General features: G+C 37.7%; 2 protein-coding genes across 5 annotated transcripts in view; one reads left to right on the forward strand and one right to left on the reverse strand.

Annotated features, from left to right (window-relative positions):
- The window catches only part of gse1b (Gse1 coiled-coil protein b), a 195,772-nt gene extending 183,645 nt beyond the window's left edge, over positions 1-12,127 (forward strand). For all 4 annotated transcript variants that reach the window (XM_052530743.1, XM_052530744.1, XM_052530745.1 and 1 more), the window contains 12 exons: positions 381-578; positions 1,506-1,685; positions 2,114-2,448; positions 3,714-4,047; positions 4,514-5,124; positions 5,861-5,973; positions 6,069-6,339; positions 6,577-6,690; positions 7,037-7,420; positions 8,927-9,211; positions 9,410-9,513; positions 9,863-12,127. In XM_052530743.1, the coding sequence (XP_052386703.1) occupies positions 381-578; positions 1,506-1,685; positions 2,114-2,448; positions 3,714-4,047; positions 4,514-5,124; positions 5,861-5,973; positions 6,069-6,339; positions 6,577-6,690; positions 7,037-7,420; positions 8,927-9,211; positions 9,410-9,513; positions 9,863-10,000 (3,067 nt within the window). In that variant the 3' untranslated portion in view covers positions 10,001-12,127. The remainder of the gene's footprint in view (positions 1-380; positions 579-1,505; positions 1,686-2,113; positions 2,449-3,713; positions 4,048-4,513; positions 5,125-5,860; positions 5,974-6,068; positions 6,340-6,576; positions 6,691-7,036; positions 7,421-8,926; positions 9,212-9,409; positions 9,514-9,862) is intronic.
- Positions 12,128-15,416: 3,289 nt separating this feature from the next.
- Positions 15,417-21,508, reverse strand: gins2 (GINS complex subunit 2). The gene is made up of 5 exons (XM_052530873.1): positions 20,405-21,508; positions 19,777-19,891; positions 19,590-19,689; positions 18,859-18,985; positions 15,417-15,654 (listed from the first exon to the last, which is right to left on the reverse strand). Exons 1-5 carry the CDS (start codon positions 20,492-20,494, stop codon positions 15,538-15,540), a joined length of 549 nt encoding a protein of 182 aa, XP_052386833.1. The 5' UTR covers positions 20,495-21,508; the 3' UTR covers positions 15,417-15,537.
- Positions 21,509-25,467: the final 3,959 nt, after the last annotated feature.

Raw genomic sequence — 25,467 nt, forward strand, 5'->3', positions numbered from 1 at the left:
TGCTTTGACAATTCTAGGAATACATTGCTCCAGTGGTAACACAGATGTAAAGATCTTTCATCCACATGCACAATGAGCACAGTCACTCTGAAACACAGCGTGTCGGACTGTTGTAGCCTGCCTACTTGTCACAGCTTTATAAATGCTTTATAAGTATTTTTAATTTTCAGTCCATGTTAATTCATTTTAACAAATGGAAAATTATTGTGAAGTGTTACCTTTCCAGTTTGTTACTATTCTGTTCATGTTAAAAATTTTAAGGTGTGTGGATAGGACCTAAAACCTGCCATCCCTTTTCAGAGATAAAGTGACATCATTATTTCTTTCTTTTTCTTTATGGTTATATTGCTTTAAATTCTTTTCCTCTATTTCCCTGACAGCCTGCCCCGTCAGATGCCCCATACTGTGCCCTCAGCCAGTGTTCCTGAGGAATATCTGAGGGGGTTTCGTCCTTATGCCACAGCCGAGGAGCTACGCATGCCGTCTTTACCCCTGGGGCTTGATCCTGCCACTGCTGCAGCTGCTGCTGCTTACTACCATCCTGGATATCTTCCCCACCCCTCCTTCTCACACTACAGGTACACAAACATGCAATGACTAACACATTTAAAACCCTGGAGATGTTAGCTGAGATTTCAAGATTTGCTGTCAACTAAAGCAAATTAAGTGATAATTCTGTTCTTATTTACTCAGGCAGCTTGTTTCCCATCTGTGTGACTGTCTTTCTTTCACTGAACACAACAGGAGACATTAAGCAGAATCTTCACACTGCTTATTTGCATACAAGAATATGAATGGCAATTTATTCTGTTCTGCTCCAAAAAGCACCATTATAGTAGTCTATACAACACTATAATCCTAGTTATTCACCGATAATTTGAGTATAAATGGGGACAGTATTCTGTTTTAGTTATTATAGCAATGACAGATAAAGGATGATAATTATAACTATAAAGTTTTAACAGTCAATAAGTAATAATCACCTAATTCTATGAGCATAAGGAAGTCCACACCACAACTATAAAATAACGACTGATGAATGATAAAATTATTTATAGCCAATCAGATTCTACCCGGCTTAAAGAGCTTGAGAATTTAAAGTGGCAGCATGCCACATAACTGCAGCATGTGCTTATAAAAACAGAATATTAATATACAGAACACTAATACATTTCTCATTATAGTTATCTTTGAAGTTACTGTTCTTGTTGTGAGTGGGGCTTAATGTACTGCACAGGACAGACTAAAGGTGTAACATGTCATTTTTGTACCACCACATCTCCACAATGGGACTTGTCCCGAAACAATTCCCAATTTAGCTACTTGTTGGCCAGACGGCCCTAATCTCAGTTTGAGTCAGTGTTGCTTTGTAAGGCTGGTCAGAATGCTCAGATGAACAGATCAATGTTAAGAAAGAGCTGCAGTGTTTGAATTCTTTCAAACAATCAACCTATGAATGGCTTAGTTATAGCCGTCTAAGTTTCTTTCTATTTTGACTCTCTTAGAATGGATGATCCGTTCTGTCTGTCCGCGCTGAGGTCACCGTTCTATCCGCTACCTGCAGGGGGTGCTCTACCTCCTCTTCACCCATCTGCGGTACACATGCACCTGCCTGGGGTGCGTTACCCTGGAGACCTAAGCCACCCATCACTGTCCAGCCTACAGTCGGAGCGCTTGTCAGAGAGGTACACAACAACACCATCACATCTTGATGTAAACAGAAAAAAATATATCAATGCATTACAATTTGATGAATCACTGTACCATATTGTATTGTACCGTTGTCATTTTTTGTAATGGTAATGGCCATAAACTAATTTTATGACATTGCAAATAGATTTAGTAATGTAGTAACATTGCAGACTTGATAATAGTTCATATATCACTGCTGTGAACTGACCACCACAGAGAATATGAAAAACATTAGGATACAGCTGTCCACAGTAGTCCTTAAGGTTGTCAGCACAATAAAACACTCAGCGAAAAAATTCTAAATATCGTTATCAATAAAATTCCAGAAAATATTGAGATAACTTTATTTGACAATATACCCCTAATTTGCGCTATGTGTCTGTAGTTTGAGCTCATCAGTGTGTGTGTTGTTTCTTCACAGACTCCAGATGGAGGACGAGCTGCGACAGAGAGAGAGAGAGAGAGAAAGAGAACGCGAGCGCGAGAAAGAGCGGGAACGAGAGGCTGAGCGAGAAAAAGAGCGCGAGCGAGAAAGGGAGCGAGAGAAGGAGCTGGAGCGTGAGAGGGAGAGAGAGAGAGAGAGGGAGAGAGAAAGGGAAAAAGAGAGAGAGCGTGAGAGAGAAATAGAGCGACAGAAGGAGAGGTCCGCACGAGAGAAGGCTGTGGAGAGCCACTATCTGGCTGAGCTTCATGGGCTGAGAGGTTTCCCAGAGGACAGAGCCAAACATGCAGACAGAATCACTACGAACAGACCTGGTATGAACATTGATTCACATATGCCAAACCAACTGAACCACAAAAACACTATGAATGCTTAGTAGGTTATCTTTTGTTGTACTAGCTTCAGCAATTTTATACTCTGGTTTAAGTACTCAGTGAAATGTGAATTAAATTAAATTAGATTAAAATTTACCACCATGATGGATGGTATACAAATTTAGGACCACTCCAGATAATCGTATTTTATAAGTTGCAGTATAATGTAAGTAGCAAAAAGTCTGGCTTATTTAATAGACTGAAGTCTTTTGCTTCACAGGAAGATCAAGTTTTGATTATGATGAGCTAAAAAAAGAAAGAAACACATGCATGGATTAATTATTTATAATGAGTTCAAATGAATAAGGGTGAGCTTCCATTTCATGCTGACTTCAAGTGAAAAAGAATCAGTCAGTCAATTTAACATCATTTAGTAAATGTATTTCCAGCATAATTATAATTATATAACAAACAAGAAAAATGTAAACATGAAAAAACAATTCCTGTCATAACTTTTGTAGCAGCATATAGCAACAGGTTACAATAATCTGTGATGTCGTGGGGATTGGTTGTCTTGCCATTGACGTTCAATATTAATACAGTTTGTGCTTGTTAGACAAAGAAAGACAATCAAGTTTATTTGTAAAGCCCTGGACATGACATGCGGAAGAAAAATGAAATAATGTTGTCACAACTTATTAATTGATTCCTTCATTTTACTTCAATTGTGGCCATGTTGTACTAATTTGTTCAATCATTTTAATTTAACAAGGTAATGAATTAATGAAATGTAGCCACAAATTAATAAGTCATTGGAAGTTGCCACAACTTATTATTTCATTCCCTCATTTTAGATAAATTGTGGCCATGTAGAAATAATTTGTTCATTAATTTTAATTTAACAAGGTAGTGAATTAATGAAATGTGGTCACAAATTATTAAATCATCTTTTGTGGGGAATCATAATTAAACATTATTAAATGGCTTTATACGTTCTTTGTATTTGACTTTAGAGTTTCTATGTTAATGCACTTTTAAAGTTTGAATCACATAAAAAAAAAAAAAAAATTTACAATGTAAATTATTTACTTGAAGTTTTACATGTCAAAGCAAAGGATACTGGTGTATATTCCGAGTATTAAAACGGAGAACAGTACTGCTTTGCTTGCTAGTGGCACTGAAAAGAAGGAATACATTATAATCTGTTTCACCTGTGTGAGCTGTCATTCTGTGCAGCTAAACATTATGACTATAATTTCCCCCAGATAAAACCAAAGAGCCCACCCTTACAACCCCTAAACCAATCCAGCCTGGACTTCACCATTCTATAAACTCCAGCAGTCACCCCGTGCCCAGCCTTGTCTCTGCCCATGGCATGTATCTGGGCCCTGGAGGGGCGGGACCTGCCAATCTGACAGTGGCCACCATGCTGCAGCGCAATAATGAGGAAGAGCGCTGGCTAGCCCGGCAACGGAAACTACGGCAAGAGAAAGAGGACAGGCAGTACCAGGTTTCAGAGTTCCGTCAGCAGGTCATAGAGCAGCACCTGGACCTGGGCAGACAGGGGGAAACTGCAGACCTGCATATAGAGGGACACAGGTAAGGCCATTTTCACACTGGAGATTGTCATACAGATGTCTGCATTCCCAGCACTTTGAACATATTTGTTGTTTAATGACAAAATTTCAGCTAACAATATACAACAGGTCACTTTTTTTTACTACAATTTTTACAATTATATTCATTCAATTATTGATGTGCATTGACATATGTCATCTAGGAAAAACAGAAATATTGGATTATGAAAAACTAATTAGGTATGGGTGGAGATAAATTGATGGATAGAATTAAATTGCTGAGTCCTCTCAGTCAGAGTCTAATGTTTTTGGTTGGGGCGTCAAGAGTTGGTATGAATCCAGTTACTTCAAAGAGTGACTCAGTTGTTCACATCTTCTCCAATTTACAAAAGACTTATACAAATGAGATAAGTTTAGGTTGCAAAACCCTGGGACAGTGATGTGATTTTGTGGCTTACAAAAACTAGAACATGTGTTTCCTCTTTTAGACCTGGACCAAACCATCACGAGCCCAACAGCAGAGATCGTGAGAGAGACAGGGATCCCCATCCTCTCCTGGGAGCTCCACCCCCTCTCATCTCCCCAAAATATCAGCACAAAGACCACGCTCCCCCACCCCCAACCACGCTATGGAACCCTGCATCACTCATCGAGACCTCCACCGACTCTAGACGCACCTTGCATGAGCCCCAGAGTCTGGGTCACTATGATATAAGCCGGCTTCCCCTACCCCCCTCCAAACATGAGCGTCATTACACTTCTGAAAAGCTGGAAGAGGGATCTCGGAAAAGGGATAGTCTGGATAAATATGCCCCCATCCAGCCCAGTGGGTTCTCGGAGTCAAACACTTTCCTAGCGGAGTTGGAAAAATCCACCCAGAGCTTCCTGAACCAGCAGAGGGCACCGCTGAGTCTCTCAGGGCCATACGGAGAGCTGAGTGCAGGCCTGAAGTCCAGCGGGTCTTTTAAAAGCCACCAGGGGCATTCATGTCTCGTACCAGATGCCACATTAGTGTACGATGAGTTCCTGCAACAGCACAGACGAGCTGTCAGCAAACTGGACTTGGAGGAGAAAAGACGCAGAGAAGCCAGAGAGAAAGGTAAGTAGTTAACCGGGCCAGCCAAATGCTGAAAATGTTAATGCAGCCCAGAAAAACGATTATCCCAACGATTACTGTTTTTGTAAAACTGGTGCTGATATTTAAAGAGCAGGAGAGCCAACTGCAGATATTAGCTGATGAATGATACATTTTAGTGTTAATAAATGAGATTATATACAGTAAGGATTAATATAGAAGTTCAATAAGGTGTACTACATTTTTAGTAGCTGATTACTACAATATTTTTGGATAGCAAAAAATTATTTTAATTGCATGATGAGCCAATGAATAAAATCTTAAAATGGCCATATATCTGTAGATTGAGGCCAAAGTATGCTCCAGTTTTTACATGTATGACAGACAATGAGTAAATTGTGTGTGACGTAAATGTCATCATTAGCATAGTCCACTCAAACTGTATGCACAAATGCTCCCAAATGCATCTTGTTTTTGCACTAGTAAGTTTCCTCAAAGTGGAAACACTTGCCTTGACCATTGTTTCACAGTTAATAAAGAAACAGAGGAGATTGAACATTAAAAAGAAAAGTGTCTAGTGCGGCTTCCTGGATTTGTACACATTATCAATTGGAGTATACTTTCAAAGACTGAGTGTTTGACGATACAACTGAAGTATACTCTTGGCTTTATTCACCCCAATTTTATCCAGTTGGTCAAGCTTACATCATTTGAAGGTCATTTCTAAGAGTCGCTGAGTGATCAGTGATATCCTTTGTAGGTTACTATTATGAGCTGGATGACTCCTATGATGAGAGTGATGAGGAAGAGATGCGAGCTCATCTCAGGAGGGTCGCAGAACAGCCGCCACTCAAACTAGACGATTCCACAGAGGTAAATCAACATAGTATCATGATTCCATCGTGACTCTAATGACCTTGTCCCATTAAAAGCAATATTTATTGAGAGAAAACCCTCTCTTCCTACAGAAGGTGGAGTTTCTGCAGATGTTTGACCTGACGACTCTGGCCCGTCGGGAGGAGATGATGGAGGTGAAGAGGAGGAAGAGGAGGCGCATGCTGAGAGAGAGGAGTCCTTCCCTCCCAGCTGTTCAGAGGAAGCGGCCTACTTCAGAGCAGCCTTCCCCCCTTTTAACCCGCTTCACCCCAGAGGACATGAACAACAGCCCTGAACTGGAGGATAAGAAACGCTTCCTCACCATTTTCAGCCTCAACCACGTCACTCAGCAGCAGAGAAAAGGTATTCATGCTTTTTATCATGTTCATACTTAGGCTCTTTGGGGGTTTATCTGGGCATTTTCACACTAGAGTTTACTTCAGAGTCATATAATACAGTTAGATGCAGGACTGATGAGGGGCGGTAGAAGCCTTGATGTGGACCAAGTGTAAAGTTAGCAAACAAACAAGAAGATACTTTCACAAGCTTTAATGTTAATATCTCTCTCGCTCTCTTGCTTTTTTTCTTCCTGTTTTTCAGATAATGAGAGGGTTGAGGAGTTGTTGAAGGCCATAAAACAGAAGAGCGTGACTCTAGACAGCATCAGATACAACCCTCACCCGCTGTGCAGGAGCCCTGCAACCCTATGCGCAGGTCAGTTCACGTGCATTTGTCCATGCAGTGACTCCTGTTCTGTGAGAACACACTGTGGAGTGTTGTCAGTGTGTGAAAGCAGCTGACAGCTCCAGATGTTCATCATTGTCTGTTTTCTCAGCTCATTACCATAACATGTACTGAGAGTTTCACTGTGTGGATGACACTCAGGAGATGCACAGCATCTGTGATACACTCTCAGGGATGTACGAAACACCCCTCATGATAATTTCAAAGTCTTTTCAGTCCACTTTGGTCAAGAGTCTGTTGATGTTTTTCTGTGTTCATGAATATACCAACCTGTAAACATTAGATGATTCTAATTATTTATTTATTTATTTTGCAGACCTGTCATCTAAATCTCCAGTCCATTCTAATGATCTGATGAATGGACGGCCCCCCAGTCCCTCCCCCTCTGTGTCTGTGCCCCAGCCCCCAGCAGAACCCCTCTACCACTCAGATCATCACAGATCCCTCTCAGATCCCTCGAGAATGAAAGACTCTTCGTTGCCTGCTGCATTACCTGACAAATGTCGAGCCAATGACAGCATCCCTGGCAGGAGCGCTAGTCTGCTGAACAGTGTGCGACAGCCTCCATTCACTAAAGAGAGTTCCACTAGTGTCAACAGAAAGACCAAACCCTGGGAGAGTTTCATCGCCGAGGAGTTTGCCCAGCAGTTCCATGAATCAGTACTGCAGTCCACCCAAAAAGCCCTGCAGAAGAGTAAAGGTAATTAGCAGTTCAATCTCTCTTTAAGATTCTGTTATTTCATTGCTTATATATTTAAATAAAAGTTGTAATAGTCTTTTCTTCCCTTTTGTGACATATCTATGAAATGACTCTTTGAAAAATAAAAAATAAAATGTAGGGTTGGGGCATTTTGTCCACTGAGAAATGATTGGATTGTTCTCGTTTGCTATTGCTGCAATCTCATTTGATTGAATAGTAGCTCTCTCATTACTCCAGTGTATACATTATCAGAGAAGAGAAGAGATGTTGTTGCAAGAGGAAAGTTATTCTGATTAAAGATTATGAGAGCACATGAATAAAAAATAATAATAATAATAATGATGTGCTCAGATAAATTATTTATAATAAATAAGACTAGATATAAATAGGCTTGGGTATCGAGTATCGATTGGAACCGGGACTAGCTTTGCGATTTTCCTGGAATCGTTCAAAAGTTACAGAAGAAGTTTAAAGAAGAAACCGCTGAACATCAAGTCCATTATACAAGTCATAATAATTCTGAAAATATGGTATCTAGAATTATTCACGTGTTTTGAAAGGCCCAGATAACATAAATTAATAAGTTGATAAGTTATAAGTATTGATTATGTTATTATTATTTCTTAAATGACTGGGGCGGGCCTAATAATTTCATAAAAGCGGGACCCAGGGGTTGAAAAAAAAAAAGACTCGCTCCTTACAATCATGTGACACAGTCCATCTAAATATTTAAGGGTGTTTTGGCACAAATATTAAAAAAGTACTTAAAACGTTTGAAAGTGATGCACAACCCCACATTATGTGATAAAACTGTATTATATATATTATTTACAGGTATTGATACCAAATAAGTAGCTTGTGAGTACATACCTATTTGCTTATCATCTGTCATAATTGCTAGACAAAATACTGAAAAACTTTTCCTGAATTAATAAAATTGAAATGGCCTGTGCATCACACAATGAGAACAGCTTTGTTCAATTTCTTATATAGGCAAAGTTGAAAGGGATCATAGATGCAGAGACTGTTGCCTAAGTTAGGGATGATAGTTCCATTTAAGCCAGGATTCTGCCATGAAGGCAGCAAGTCATAGCATTTGTGCGGCCTGTTCTTGGAGGCACACCAACATTACACATTATGGATGTCTCCCTTATCAGACCCATCTATTTCAGTACTCTTAGACTCTTTCAGACTCTCTTAGACTCTTCCATGTCTTGACATGACTCTTTACTAACAAGTTGAGTTGAATCAGGTGTGTTTGAGCGAGAAGGATTTTAAAACATGTTCTGTTGTTGTGTCTCAAAGAACAAGGTTGGGTAACACTCTGGTAGAGAATGGTGTTAGCGACGCAAAACCCATGGTTCAATTCCCAGAGAACATTTTGCATAAATTAAAATAGTTTTACTGAACAGAGCATTAGGTTTCATTTTAATATCTTGTCACCATCCATGAAAAAATCTATTTTCAGAGCAGCTCATAGATCTAACACGTCTCTTCCTCTATCAGGTGGTGCCTTGGTCATGTCAGAACAGAACCATGCAGTGGATTCATCCGTGCATTATAACATTCCTGAGCTCCAGAGCACACCGGGCCGGTCCAAACCCCACCCACACCCCCCTTCTTTGCAGCCCAATGGACAGCACTGCCTCCCACACCCTTCCCGCCAGGAACTCTCCACAGAGGAGTCTGAGGAAGAGGATGAGGAAGATGACACAGAGGAGGACGAGCCCACTACATCTAGGTGGCAGGGCATTGAAGCCATCTTTGAAGCTTATCAAGAGTATGCAGAAGGTAAGATGTGTTTTCAGTGGTTTATGTCCCTATCAGAACTGATGCTTGATGGATATCATAGTTCTGGCCAACAGAAGAGCATTAAATCCTTACGTCGTGGTGTGTTGGTGTATGTGATGCCAGGGGGCTTCTTGAGTGTAAGAGGAGGAACTGATGAGTCTTACCGCTCGCTGTCTGTTTCTCTCTGTTTGACTCTAGAGCAAAGCATTGAGCGACAAGTTCTCCACAGTCAGTGCAGACGGCTGGAGGCACATCACTATAATCTCAGTCTAACAGCTGAACAGCTGTCACACTCAGTGGGGGTAAGAAAAACAAAAATGCTAACCTCTTTGACACAATTTATACATGATATTAAGGTGCATTTTAAATGGTCTGCCAAGACATATTACTGTTTCCATTTCAAATGTGTCTCCTATAACCACTGTTGTTCGCATTTTGTTGAGATACTGTCCTCATCACAATCTACTTCACATTCATGGGAATGCAGAGTGCAGTGCACAAATGCTGTAGAACATAGCCATGTAATGCAGTGTTAGATCATGACTCCACACCAGAAATATTAGATCCAGCCCTGGATGCCTGCTCCTGTCAGAAAATATTTATATGTATCTGATGATGTCTCACAGGTAACGTGTCTATTTTTTTCTGTAGGAGCTGATGGCTCAGAAGCAGAAGCTTGCGTCAGATAGGGAGAACCTACAGGCAGAGCTAGAGCACTTTAAAAAGTGCCTGACACTGCCGCAGAATCCCTGGTCTAGGGGTCACTTCAAGGGCTTTCCACCCAGGTGACACTCTAAGGCACCACCGACCACCCACATCCCTTACAAAGCCCCAGACCCAGACTCATGCTCAGTTTACTCCGAGAGCCTAGAGAGTGATGGTGAGGAACAGAAGATCTGGCCCAACATATTTGCCATCCACTGACACCCCCAAGCCCCCCCCCCCCCCCCCCCCGATGCCATCCTGTGGGCAAAATCACCAATGAACACACGTCAAAGCCTCTGAATGCCTCCAATTTGCAGGGACAGCCATACTGCATCATAGTGAGAGAAGAACACCAGTCGAAATGCAGCTCAATCCACCTGCCATCTCTTTAACATGGAGGTCACGCCTAGAAATGCACTTAAAGACAATAAAAAAATTTAAATAAAAAAACCTGAAGAACTTTCTGGAGGTACTGCGTTATGACAGACTACTCTTTACGATCTAGGGAAGGGGGGAAAAAAACATCAAATAAATAAAGGAAAATGTTTTATTTCGAGATTTAGAATAAAGTTTTTTAAAGAGGTGCTTCAGCATTGTATTGTAAATAATTTCAAAACGACAACAAAAAAAAAAAAAAGATTTTTGTATGTTTTTAATTACTTAAAACATTGTTCTTTGGAAGAAAAAAGCCTGCCTTTTTTTTCTAATATATTAATGCTTTTGGACGTTAAGCAAAAGGTTTACTTTTGGTGTCTGCTCTGCTGCTGCTCAGAATAACCCTTTCAGGACTCATGGAGTGATGGCATCACTCCTTTTTTGCCTGAACTACAGTAGCAACGGCCCCAGGACCCACCGCCAACATTTTTCCATTAAAGCCATCCATTACGGGATAACTTGAGTCCTGCATTCTGAGGATATACCCACTGATATGTAGGACCTAGAACATCTACTGTCTTTTATCATTGGCTAGTGGTCACTTGTCTCTCAAAGTTCCAGACTGCTACACTGAGTTGTTTTTTGTTTTTGTTTTTTGTCATGAAGCAGCATGCAGCCTCTTTTTGGATTTCTGTTTCAATTAAGTGAAGGGCGTTTGTATTAGAATATGATATTATGAAATCTATATCTCACTTGTGTGCACAGAGAGCTCAAGCGATGACAGTCTGTCAGGAACTGACATGCACAAAAATAAAATCCATAAATGTTGTTGTACGATAAGAATTACAATTAGTTTGACATACAAAACATTTTAGCCATTGACAATTACTGTGCCAAAGTTTCAGAGGTGGCATGCCAAAATGTTGAAAGCAAAGCTTGATCAAGTTGAACAATTGAGTCAGTCCTGCTGATAGTTAATTGGAAAATTGCAAACATTTTTCCAACAACAAAAAAATCTGCTCTGCCCGAAGACGTTCTTGTTTGCCAAGTTTTATATATATATATATATATATATATATATATATATATATATATATATATATATATATATATATATATATATATATCCATTGTTTGTGAATGACGCATTTTAACATGACCACAAGTCATTGACAAAAAAAAATTATTAATATGGGCCTTGAATTCTGACTGCCTGTCATATCTTTAATTTTCTACCTTTTTTATATTATACTCTTAGATGATGTAGAATCTGGGAATGACACACCTGTTTGTTTTCCTGCCACTTAACCCAACCCCCATCATGTTCCCTATGTATCACATGTATACAGCACTGCATACACCATTGCAGTTATAGACAGACCAACATGCCGGTTTTTGATCAGAATATAGTGCAAGAATAAGACACAGAGGTGTCTCATGCATCTTTGAAGCACAGGTGAGGAGTTTGCTTGCACTGTTATTTATTTCGGCTATGCTGATTCTGAGCAGGCGTGCCATCAGTTTGATTACTTTGTGTGTGTGTGTGTGTGTGTGTATCTGTTTCACACAAACCACTGCCACTGCCTGATGAGGGCATATACAAACCTGCCCAATACATGCACAGTCACACCCAAACTCAATCGAGGGAGGATGTTAGATGCTGTGAAACCATGGGGTTTTTATGTTTGTTTTTTCTTTTTTGTTGTTGTTGTTTTTTTTATGTACTTGTTTGAATTCATTGTAATGTAATATATTCTTTGTTGAAGTGTAGTAATTAGGTATTTATGGATATATTGCTGTAATTTCAGACAAAAAAATTAAATACTGCAAAAAGTTGTTTGCTTTATATTTTTATTTACAACATTAGCTCTCTTCCAAAGTTCTAGGAACACTTCATACATTGTCACTTTTACACAGACTTTTAAACAAATACAAGATCTTGTTTGTTTTCTCGTTATAATGACATCCTGATAGCACAAGTACATCTCGGAGACGTCTATTTGATGTGTGCATTTACATCTGTAAGACGTATTTTTAAGAGTGTTTGCTCATCTGCAATACGTCTATAGGACGTTTCCTTTTAGATGTCAAATAGATGTCTATTAGATGTCTTTAAGATGTTTATGATTTGGAATGTATGTAAAACTGACATCTGAAAGATGTCTGTCAGACGTTTGCAGACAGCAGATGCTTTCCAGATCAAGAGATCTTTAAAAGACATCTTCTAGACATATGTGTGCTATCTATGACAGTTTTACTGTTGCTATAGTAACAAACTCAACTTTGACAGGCATCTGATGGACAACCGTGCAAGCGCTCTTACTGTAGCCTACTGTATATTTCAGCAAATTTTGCTTCTTCTATAGGTAATTACGTCTACAATACTGTGCATAATTAAAGGCTGATCAATCACTGTTGATTTTTCCAGAGACAGTACACCAAACGTTTTGTTTTAGTTATTAACATTTTTAAATGGCAAAATCGTTAAATCCCGTCCTACTGTAGATAAACAGAACATCTCCGCTTATTAACTACCAAACGTGTGCCTAAAAGAGGCACAAATAAAGATATAGGTGCAATCAGAATACACTGACGTCAACCTTGGTTTTGATAAGCAGTTATTTTATGACACAGAACGCGTTGGTGAAACTCATGCATCCAGTAAGAACTTAATACACAAAATAATCATATTGATTCAAACATTTAACATTTATGTATTAACTAAATGTCAGCAATGGCCAAGACTGCACAAATTATAGCGATCACGAGGAAGGTCTGCGTACATTAAAGTGCAGGGCCATAGCTGGGGTTTGCGGGGCCCCGGTGCAGGTTGTACCAGTGGGCCCTGTTTAAAATTGTTTAATTTATATGTTAATTCTATTTATTTGTGCTAATCGCACAATGTTTAAGTTGTTTCATGTTTGTAGGTGTACAGGTACAGAAAACAAATAATTAAATATAAAATAGCACTGCATAGTCTTCACTGTAAAAATCTAATTAACTGTCAAACCAAAATGTATTCAGACACCTTCAACATTTCTTACATTATCACAACTTATTTGCTGTAGTTTATAAAATGGTAATAAAATATGATAAGAAATCAGAGTTGAACTGTCAGAACAAATTCATCTTGATAATATCCGATAACTTTGATAGAAAGATATGTAATATATATATATATATATATATATATATATATATATATATATATATATAATATGTCACAGTTCGCTTTATTTAGCTATACTCACTTACCTAAATTAATTATAGTGTCCTGAACCTAACTATTAAAACTTTATTTATTTATATTTAATAACATATGGTGTCTGAATAATTTTTGGTTTGACTGTGCACTCATTCTTGTTAAAACAACGGAGTAAATCAGTCAAGAGCAGTGAGTGATTTTCTTAATTTCATTTTCTTGGATTAACATTACAGCAGCTAGTAGCTAAATAAGGTGCGATCACTTGAGATAATGTTGAGATATTGAGAAAATCAAGTCATAACGAGAAAACGACTTTCATTATGTCGAGATAACGAGAAAATGAAGTCGTTATAACGAGAAAAAAAGAAGGAAAAAAATTATAATGCATGGCCGCTTAGAACTTCCGTAATTGAATAAGTAGTATGAAAAAAAAAAAACATATTTGAGGCAACTGCTTGATGAAACTGTATGCTATGACATACAGAATTAATCATATCCAGAAGGGACACATCATTGTGGTGGTCACACAATCTCCACTTTTTGGCTTCAAAATTGTGTGATGTACAGTAGAGTGGACAGCGAGTTTCCATTTTTCTCACTTGCCTTTCAGCAGTAGATTTATTTTTTCTTTTTTATATCATAAGTATTATTCAGAAAGGTTAACTAAAAGTTAAACATTGTTATTTAATCCCTTTTTTGTTTTTGTGTATACCTTTGCAGGTTGCAGCACAATGTGCAAGATGTAGTCAAGGTGTTACCTAGATAAATAGCAGAAAGCAAAAATGTGTAAGCTTTGTCTTGTGATGAACCATGTTTACTCCACTGTGTGCAAGAGAGTTTGGACTTCCACTTCCAAATTACAAGATTACATTTCAAATTAAAAATTTTAGTCAAAAACATTCTTTGTCAGAATCGAACTTTGGCCTCAGATGACATAAACCTGACAAATACAGACTTATAACACACCACTGCCTAAAGAACACTAGTGAGATCCATTCAAAACACCGCTACGAAAACCTCATTGTGGGAATCAGGAATAATTTTGCAAATAAGTACCTTTTTTGCAAATTACAGTTTTCAACAAAGAGGTGCAGATACAGTGAAATTCAGCAATAACCACTAATAAAAGTTTAATTTTACTGTGAAGAGATCTCGCAGTCGATGAAAAGCACTAGGAAATTTAAAATTCAGAAGAATTGAATATGAACACAAAATACAGTAAACTGTTAATTACTGTAAATTAATTCAATATCCTCTTCCAATTTGCATTACTATGCTATAATATTGCAGAAGAAAAGAACATTAAGAAGTTCCTTGGTATTTTGTCTTCTGACAAAATACTTTTATCTGTCTACCCTAGACAATCGTTTCTCCTTTTTTAAGAATACAGTACATTCATGAAGCACTTGGCTACAAATCAGTTCAAGTCACCAGTTTGAGGGTATTCAACCTGCTACAGTATTTACTGTACTTAGAATAGTGGAAGTTCTCTCTACAACAAAAGTACTTGTATTGTATGTGTAAGTAGTATAAAAACCCTGTAGATGATCATGTAGGTCAACCATTCTCGTGGCCATTCAATTCACGAGAAGATGGTCAACTATAGTGCTTCGTATTTCATCAGAAACTACAGATCTTTGACCCAGTCCCCTTCTTTTATATTTACCCCTCCTCTTCATGATTCCCACCACTAGGATTCATTTTCCTAAACACATAATCACCTTTGCTCCTGTTTATATTATCCTGAGATTCAGATGGGTGTCATCAGATTTACTGCTTATTGTCAACACATGATAAATGTATGACACATGAGGTAATTATATTGTGTGCTTGTGTTTTCTGAATGAGAACAAGGTTAAACTGTGCAAATTAAAAGCATTTTTGTGTAGTTTTGCAGAAAACATTGAGCAAATTGAAATGTACGTGAAAAAAAAGTGTACAAATTTATTTAGACATCACAAATAAAAATGGTCAAAACATTTCAAGGCTGAAAAATAACAGCTCGATCTGGTAGAGAATTTCTGCATTATTTGGGAACTTCTCAGTAGTCCTGACTTCTGCCCGGCTGCAGGTTTGAGCGCAGTTTATACATGTAGTTCAGAGAGTCCAGCAGAAATGAGCGTGTGGTGTTGATCTCCATTAGCGTGAGATTATCCAGCTAAATAGATAAAAAGAATGAGAGTTTATCAAACAACTGACATCTTAACACGACTAAATCACACCAGTTAAAGAGAATTTAAAAACCTGCATTTAGGCTTTTTTAGGCCTGCTTTTAACCCTGGGTAAAATAATGTTGTTTCACACTAACTTAGAAAGGGGTTAGCGCCACAGTTAGCCCTGTGACATGAAACTCCTCTAGAAGACAGTTAGCATGGCTTTTGCGTGGTTACCTCCACACTGTTGTCAAATGTATACAGTTTGCAGCAATGCAGTGTTAGACCATAACAGCCAGTTGTACAGTAACAACCACTTATAAACTGAATAATGTCCGCCTTTTTAAATATTCATGTTTTTAATTTGTGCCTTGTATGTTTTTGAAACTGAACACCTGGAGCAATATAATTATTAATTCTATTTTAGCTAATTGTTAAGTGAGAATATTATGTCATTATTGCTCATAAAGATTAATAATAAAAAATAAAGGAAAAGATGTGTTTATCACCAAGGTGAACATGCTAAGCATTCATAACATTTTTATTAGGTCAAATGTCAGTATGTTTCATGTGCATTTATTGTGCCTATAGCTCTGTTTCTGTAACTATTGAAATGAAAATAAATACAAGACGCAGGTTTGTTATGTCAACCTGAAACCTTATAAGTAGATAATTGGTGCACCTGCTTTGCATTTCTTCTGTAAAAATACTTTATTATGAAAATACCCTAAATCTTATGAAAATCACATACAAATCATATACTATCGTAATCATCTGTTTATGAGCTTCTTCGTGTGTAGATTCATTTCTCTGGGTTTTCTGAGTACAGAACAATACGTGAAAAGTGTAATGTAATTTCATCATTGAAAAAGACACGACAGGTTATGAACACCTAATTTGCAGCGAACGATCTTCCTCTGAGTCATTACAGTGATTGCGGAAGAAAAAACAGACCGCTTTATTTTTAATTACTCTTTGAAAATAAATTTACACATTACCTCAGTGATAAAACTCTATATGGATGGCAATAATAATAATATTATATATATATATATATATATATTCGGATTAATGAATGACAACAAATTTGATTGTCCTATGTTTGCATAAGCAAGTGTGAAATACATAATTATGTAGCTTTTTCCTATCACTTATATTGGACACTTTTCTGCATTTAAATTCTGACTGTTGACATTGAAAATGATGCATGTGTTTTTTCAAGGGTATCTTTGAAATATGAAAAACATATCCGTGACATGTCAGGAAAACATAATGTCTCAAATGCATTAAACAGTGCAGATATATTCGCTGTCTGTAATGGTGGATTGATTTGGTCCATGATCGACATTAGGGCTGCTTTAGAATAAGCATGCACAAATGAGTGAGATTGTGTGAATTTAATTTGTCTTTCATGGAACCGTTTTAGCCCCGATGGAATTGTTAGGTGTGATGCGATGTGTATATACACGCAGCAGCAGCGGTCATGAGAGAGTGAGCTTGAAAAACAGAGATGGGATGGGAAATCAATCTACAAATAAAATATTGGTCACAGATTATTGGTTACTATCTAAACAATAAAAGTACAGCACATACACTAGTAATATATTAATAAATCATATTTTACTGATGCAAGCATGTTAGAAACGATGCATCGTGATACAAATGCCAACTTGTATCCGATGCACACCTTTTACACGATACATCGCATCGTTAACTTTTTATTAGGGATGCATCGATCTGATACTCAGGATCGGTATCGGCTACTATTTTGACATCTTCTGCGGATCGAGTGTCGTTCAGAAGAGACTGACCCAAAACCGATATTGTTTGTATACTATTCTGTTAGTGTTGAGCCTCACAAAAGGCACGAAAACATTATAAAGCACCAACAAGTTCATGAACTATATTTAATGTTTTCTGAAGATCATCCATAGTTCAATGTGATGAACAGATGAATATTTAAGTCATTAAATTCAAGTTCACCGTTCTCCTTAACCCTTTATCTATCATCTTGTCAACATTTATTTAAATATTTTACAATTAAATCTAATCTTGACAAAATATGTATCATTGGAAAGGTCTAAGACTCCCAAATATATATTTTACCAATGTTTTTTGTTAAAAATTATGTAGGAAAAGTAATATATTAATTTATGACAAGAGTGCACCCTCAAAAATCATTATAACAGGAGTTCTGACCTTTGTTAAAAAAAAAAAAAAAAAAAAAAACTTTTTTATTGCCTTGAAATTATATATCAACTGAAAACTTAATCTCAAAATTCATCCTTTAAAACCCATTTTAAAATCAGACATTGCATTTGCATGTAAATGGTACATCAATATCATGTTACAAAATGTTTTCATTCATGAATTACAAAAATTTAAGTTTGAATCGTGCACTATAAAGTCTATGTTCAAAAAATGTGAGTGACAGTTAAGGGAAGGAACCGATTGAACCAGTTCACCAAATCAGACTGAATCGTATGAAACTGTTCATGTCTTCAGTAAGCATAAATCCACATTTTATTCACTTTTTTTTAACGTGGCTGAAACTCCCTCTGAGTTGAAATAAACCAATATCCCCAAGTAATTAATTTACTCAAACAGTACACTGACTGAACTGCTGTTAAGAGAGAAACTGAAGATGAACATGATCCAAGCAGAATGTGTGTTGTACCAACTGTACTACACAAGTGCCATGTGCACTTCTGCACAAATAGTAAACAAAACCGAATGTCTGCACCATTAATTAACACGGAGACACACAGAATTCATATTTAAATATTATTTTTGCAGCTTAATATTTACAAATATGAGTGAGACTCCACGTGTCTGTGTGCGGACATCAGACGGAACTCCGCGACCATAAAGTAGAAACCAAAATTACATGCCATTATTCTACTTACGTTTTTTCCATGACTTGTTAAGATTATAGGAAAAAATACTTTTTCTCTCCATCAAAGAAACTGCACTTATAAATAGAAATTTCTCATTGCCAAAAGGTTATATATATGAATAAGGAATAATTCATATTCAACTTTGAAATGGCCTAGAAATCCATTTTTAATTTTCTGATATTTTCAAATTCTTCAAAGCCATGGAAACCTTGCTACATTCAAACCGTTAATCCATCAGACACCCCATATTCCTTTCTGTGGTTCTGATCCACTGATGCCAACATGTCACATTAACTAGGAGTTGTATTTCACCTGCGCGTGAGCCTCCTGCTGGCTGATGAAACTATCCGCAGAAAGTCTTAGCTTGGCCACACGCGTGTCCCAGATGTCCTTCACTAGGGTTCGAATCTCATCGGCTTTGGGGATGTTATCTGCAGCACTGCACAAAAAAAATAAATAATAAACTAACTATATTTCAAAGCCAATGCACAAGTGTGCATGAATCATATGGTTAGTTTTAATGGCTTTAATATGAAAATTGACACACAAAAAAATAATTGTTATAACATGCCAGTTAGCTTTGTTGGAATGTTTCACCATGCTTTCAAAGAACATATATCCGATTCAAAATGCTGTATTATAATTAATGCTGATCGTATGTTGAAGCACCAAGAATTTATGCTGACATTATAGGTCTACATTTTGAAAGAATAAAGAATAATGATTTTTTTTAAATGTCTATCATGCTTAATTGAGCAAAATTTTCTTTCATTTTATGCATTTTTAATTGAAATGGTTAGCTTAAGATGGAAACATAAAAATAGCTTGTGTTTTTTTTTTCTGAATAGCCAAAACTTTAAGCAAAATAGCTGTTGTGGTTTCTGTTCATATTTTTAGACAGTTTTCTCTTTTTACACATTTTAATCATTCCCTAAAAATTATGACACAAAGTAAACAAAAACATAATTAAAAAGCCACAAAACTCTGATTCTGATTGCATGAGGTATTTTATCTGAAGATGCTGAAGGTGAAGTGGTACTTACTGGTTGAGTAATAATTTGGTTAGCTCCATGTAGTACAGACTCGGAATAGGAGTAAAAGTGTCTAGTTTTCTCTCCTGTTCACGGATATCCTCTAGTTTGTCTGAAAACAAAAATATCATCTGTTTTTAGAGGTGGTTTCAAGAAAGATGGTAACGTTATCCAAGCACAGATATGTGATTAAACTCACCAGTGTCCATCCACTCTGGAGGAACTATCCTGCATTTCTGTCTCTGTTTAAGATTGAGGGCCAACCACACGGGGACTTCCACTGGCAGACCCGGGTTAAACGGACCCAGATCTCCCTAAAAGTTTGTTTATACACATCATGTCATGTATTAATGAATGTGACTTAATTAGAATATTGCTAAATGTTCAATACACTAAGACAACGAACAAAAAACCCTACTTCGGGCTATATACATAGTTTCTGCTTCTATGCATTACGTGGATTCATCTATTTAACGGCTAAGTATTAACAGTTGTTTGGGGGAACATACTAACGTTACTTCCTCCGTTTGCTCATAAGATGTTTTTGCTTGATATATGTCAACATGTCAAATGCACCAGAGATTATATTTAGCATTTAGTATGAGCTAAACCTTAACAACTCAAAACCAAAATAAGAAAATCAGGTTTGAACAAAAATAATCATATTTTAATCATACATGTAAGGATTAAATACCTAACGTTAGTTAGTCAACGTTAGTTATGTTAGGTTATGAACGCAAACAAAACGCATAAATTTATAACACACAGAGACTTACAATAATCACTTTACTGATTAAAAACATAAACTAGCTGTCATATTTACTCACCCCAATCAAATAGATTTTGTCGAGACTGAAATTCGGGATAATTTTTACCATCTCTTTCTCTGCGAGAAACTCTACCTCCGCTGGATCCATTCTGCTGTGGCAGTTTTCCCGCGTGTCTCTCGGACGTGTGTCTATGACGTCAGAGAAACGAGGAGGCAACCAAAGCTGCTCTGACTGAGGGAACGCGTTATGGTTGGAGCTGCCCTCTAACGGTCATTCTTCTTCCTCTGTGTTCCATTCAGAAGGGCTCATCCCTATGCTCTAATCCCTTCAAAGGGATTACCCCCCGGAGTGAAAGCCTCGAAGGGTTGAAGGATGTAGTGGACCAAACCACTTGTGTCTAGTAGTGCCCTTCTGCGTCATTCATCACGTGCCCACACGGAGGGGCCGTCATCATTGAAAGAATCTGCGCAAAGGATCATTCCGATGGGCCCTTTGAAGTGGCCAGTTTTGAGCACTTCGGTTTGGAACGACCTTTAATGTGGTTGTTCATGATTGTTTTCACTCCGAAGTGCCCTTCGGAGGGCGATGGCTGCATCCGAAAACTGAAAAATGCTGCCTTCGGAGGACGCATTCTAAGGACGTGAGGCATCACGGCACGTTCGAATTCAATGTTAGCTTCACTTCCTGTCTCCTGAGATGCCTTCATCTGGCCGATTTTTGAAGGCAGCATAGATGTATCCTTCGCTGCCTTTGATATCCCACAATCCTGTGCGTTACATTCTGAACTAAATAAAATAACTAAAATACATTATGTTACAAACTAAATAAAGATGGCGTCTGAAAGTTGTGGTCGGTGGTCAGTTTGTGTGTAAATGTATGTTTCTGATCAACGTTTTCCACTTTTGATGTCATTTCTAGCGAGAAATCAATATTGCAGTAATGAAATATTCAATTAGTTATCAACAAAGCTCTCTATATTTTGCTGTAGATCATTAAACCATTACACTGCCTCAGAAGCCTGTCCAAAATCAATTTCGTGAGGTGCCTTCGTGCAAAAACGCTGCCTGCAAAGTCATTGCCTGATGAGGCAGCAAGTAACCTGCCTAAGTTTTCGGATGCAGCCGATACATCCCGTTTGATACGCACTGTTCTTCTTCCTTTTCTTCTTCTTTTGGTGTTTTGTGGCGGTTGGAAAACAAGCGATAGGTGCATTCTCGCCACCTACTGGACTGAAGTGTGGACCATTGATGGAATAGGAAAAGCTAAATAAATTTAAAAATTGCTAAACAGATCTCATTTTTAATATGTCATTAAAGCATTATATATTTTAAAATGATTCAATTCTTCCTCTTATTATTATTCTTAAGCGTTTTTGGCGGTTGGCAAAAATATGCTTTACCGCCACCTGCTGGACTGGAGTGTGGAACAAACAGTGGCTGAAAAAAAATAACAGAATAAACAAAAGAAATTAAAAGAAATTAAATAAAAGGAACACCTACTATTCTGTGATCTTCATGTTTGTTCTAGGAGTCTCTTTCAAATATGAAATTAACTGTACACATGTTTTCCTTAGTGCTGTTCCAAGTATATTTTCCAAAGTAAATTTAAGTTCATATTTTTCAAATAATTATTTTCATATAATTCTCTCATTTTCATATGCATAACATTCTATTATTATATGTTTTTACTGATTTAGGCTGGTTACAATGTGTACATAAACCAGTGTGGAACCATGGGAATTGTTGTCTTCATCCCTACACTACAGCCAATGGAATCCGACGGGACTCGGGAAGAAATAATGTTTATGGATGAGTTAATGATTTATTAACGTAGTAGAATGAAGCAGGGTGAGGTTGAAAGCCGTCAAAGCTAAACAGCCTGCTGAAAGAGCGTGACACGTGCCTCGAAAGCAGAGGAATTTCTATTATGCCACAGTCAACTGCTTCCGCTTCTTAAACATTGAAATAAAGCACATTAAAATAAAGAAAAAAATTAAGGGGTTGCAATATTGGCAAAAAGTTATTTCTCTGTGATTTCTGGGATTTTATCGATAATGATAATTAGACTATTTTGCTGAGTGTTATCGTGCTAATGACTTATTTCTAATTGTGCTTACAGCTGACTCCTGCTCCGGGTGTGTGTTCACAGTGTGTGTGTGTGCACTTTGGATGGGTTAAATGCAGAGCACAAATTCTGAGTATGGGTCACCATACTTGGCTGAAAGTCACGTCACTTTCACTGTCTCTTTTTATTTTTACATTAACACCATTTTTTCTAAAAGTATGCACCATCTTTTAGGTGCCACATGGGGGCGCCCCTGCATTAAAGGTGCTTTTGGTGTTTCCATTTGTTTTCTACAATTTTTATTAATTTTTTATTGCTTCAAACAAGATTAACAAAACATTTTAACATAAATACAACAACCTATTCAAATTATTGCAATCATACAACATACAGGAACAAACAAAATAAATAAAAAAAATAAATAAAAACAAATCAAACAGATATTTCTTCCTTTTCCCTAGAGACACATTTAGCGTTCAATTGAGTTGAAAAGCATAGCAGGGACATTATTTTTCAAACAATTTTACCATAAAATGTAACAAATTTTCATTCTTTTTGTAATTAATTAACACTAAGGTCTTAAACGACTCATTTATTTTAAGAATATCTCACATATAAGTGAATTTGATCATTTTTGTTTATGAATTTAATATTCAAAATGTAAAAGTTTAGAACATATTTAAACATTTTTCTTCAGTGTGTGTAAGAACATGTAACATCTTTAAAATATCATTTACAATTAACATTTCTTGGGGTAAATAGAAAAAAAAAACTAACATCATACCCAAAATTTAAATGATACATCACAGCTGTAAAACAAATTACCCAAGTCTTTCTCGTGTACATTACAAAAAAACTGCATTTGTCGTCAAGATCCATGAATTTTGATAAGAAAGCTTTACATGGGTAGATTTTGTGGAGTGTTTTAAAGTATACCTCTTTAACCTTATTTAAAATGCAAAATGTATATGGATTTAACCATGCCTCTTTCCAACGAATATCAGCAATATACCCTTTCCAAAAATAAACAAAATAAATTCCCTCTAGGAGATATTATATGATTGGATTGAAAGATCAGTTTAATATTTTTATCATTACAGGAATGAGAAAACAGTTTAATACTGTAAGAATTACCGAACCTCAGACACTTGGATCTTCTGAGACATACAATAGACACACAGTGCATTAACATACAGACTTCTGTCCTCTCACATATGCACTGGCTCCTCCTCATCCCCTTCCTTCCCCTCACAGAGCTCACTCAGAATGGTCAATAGCGGAATAAAATATTGTACATGAATGCAAGTGAGATTTAAATTTGGTGTCATCTGAATTGTCTCGGGGCGATTGGTAAAATGGCCTCAATTTTACATGAAATAGACTACAAGTGTTAAAGGTCCTAAGAGTTAAGAGCTATTTTGCTCACTGTAGAGGTGAATTGTTAGTTTCTGTCTCCATCTCAAGGGATGTTTGTCTTGGTCTGAGGTACTTAAGGTACTCAAGGAATAATTTCAAGAGAATCGGGGATTCATAGCCAGAAAGCCCGTAATATGGTGTGTTTCTTCACTCCATATTATGTATTTTCCTGAAGTCAGGTATGTATCTTTTACTCTTATCTTCTTTGAGAATTGGATGTCTTGTATTGATTTGAGATCTCTCAACTGGTTATGTAATTGGCATAATACTAACCTGACTGATAATACATTTTTGCATGTGATTTATTCTGACTCTGAAATTATTTTCTCAAGTAGATTAAATGAAGGCGTATGTTACCGTAAATCTGCGTCCAAAGTTAGTACACCTAAATCTCAGATTAGATGGTCCTGAGACATGGTTGTGCCCAGGATCCTGAATGATTCCACTGCAGCCACAGAGGGAGAGCGGGGGGAGGGGGGTTCTCCTGAAGTCCACGATTATCTCCACAGTTTCGAGCGTGACCAGCTGCTCAACCTCTTGTCTGTACGTATAATCGTCACCGTCCTGAATGAGGCCGATGACTGTGGTGTCGTCTGCAAACTTCAGCAGCTTGACAGAGGGGTCTTTAAAGGTGCAGTCCTTCATGTAGAGGGAGAACAGCAGTTGGGAGAGAACGCAGCCCTGAGGAGCTCCGGTGCTGATGGTGCGGGTGTTGGATGTAAGTTTTCCCAGCCTCACTAGCTGCTGCCTGTGTGTCAGGAAGCTGGTGATCCAATTACAGATGAAGGTGGGTGCAGAGAGCTGTGTGAGTTTATTCTGAAGGGTGTCTGGGAATATGGTGTTGAAAGCAGAGCTGAAGTCCACAAACAAGATCCCTGCATAAGTCCCTGGTTTGGCCAGATGTTGGAGGATATAGTGAAATATTGACTGCATCATCCACAGACCTGTTTGCTTGGTAAGTCCAAGCAAGGGTCCAGTAATGTCCTTCAAGTAGCCCAGCACGTCTCTTGGATTACCACAGATGTTAAAGCAACAGGTCTGTAGTCATTAAGTCCTGTGATTTTTGGTTTCTTGGAAGGGGATGATGGTGGAGCATTTGAAACAGGAGGGGACTTCACACAGCTCCAGGAATCTGTTGAAGATCATTGTGAACATGGGTGATAGCTGGATAGCACAAGCTTTAAGGCAGGCTGAAGAGGCACCATCTAGGCCTTTGGCTTTCCTTATCTTCTGCTTTCTGAAGACTTTGCACATATCCTCATCGAAGATCTTGAGTACAGGACAAGAAACAATAGAGAGGAGGGAGAGGGAGGGTGTTGATGGTCGTCCTGTGAGATGGTCGGAGCGGGTGTGGGGTGTCAGACCAGGCTTTTGCTTTTCAAACCTGCAATTCATTCAGATCTTCAGCCAGGTGTTGATTGGCCTAGGTGCTGGGGGATGGGGTCTTGTAGACGGAGATGGCTTTCAGGCCATTCCACACTGTTGTAGAGTCATTACTTGAAAGCTGTTGAGCACTCTTATCCCCCTTATTGTACTTATTGTATTTGGCCTAGTTTTTGTCCCCACTCCCATAGGCACCCTCTTTGGCCTGGCAAAGCTGTTTTGAGTTTTGCACTGAACCAAGGGTTGTCGTTGTTAAA

Source organism: Carassius gibelio, chromosome A18, assembly GCF_023724105.1.
Source record: "Carassius gibelio isolate Cgi1373 ecotype wild population from Czech Republic chromosome A18, carGib1.2-hapl.c, whole genome shotgun sequence".
Classification (NCBI taxonomy): Eukaryota; Metazoa; Chordata; class Actinopteri; order Cypriniformes; family Cyprinidae; genus Carassius; species Carassius gibelio.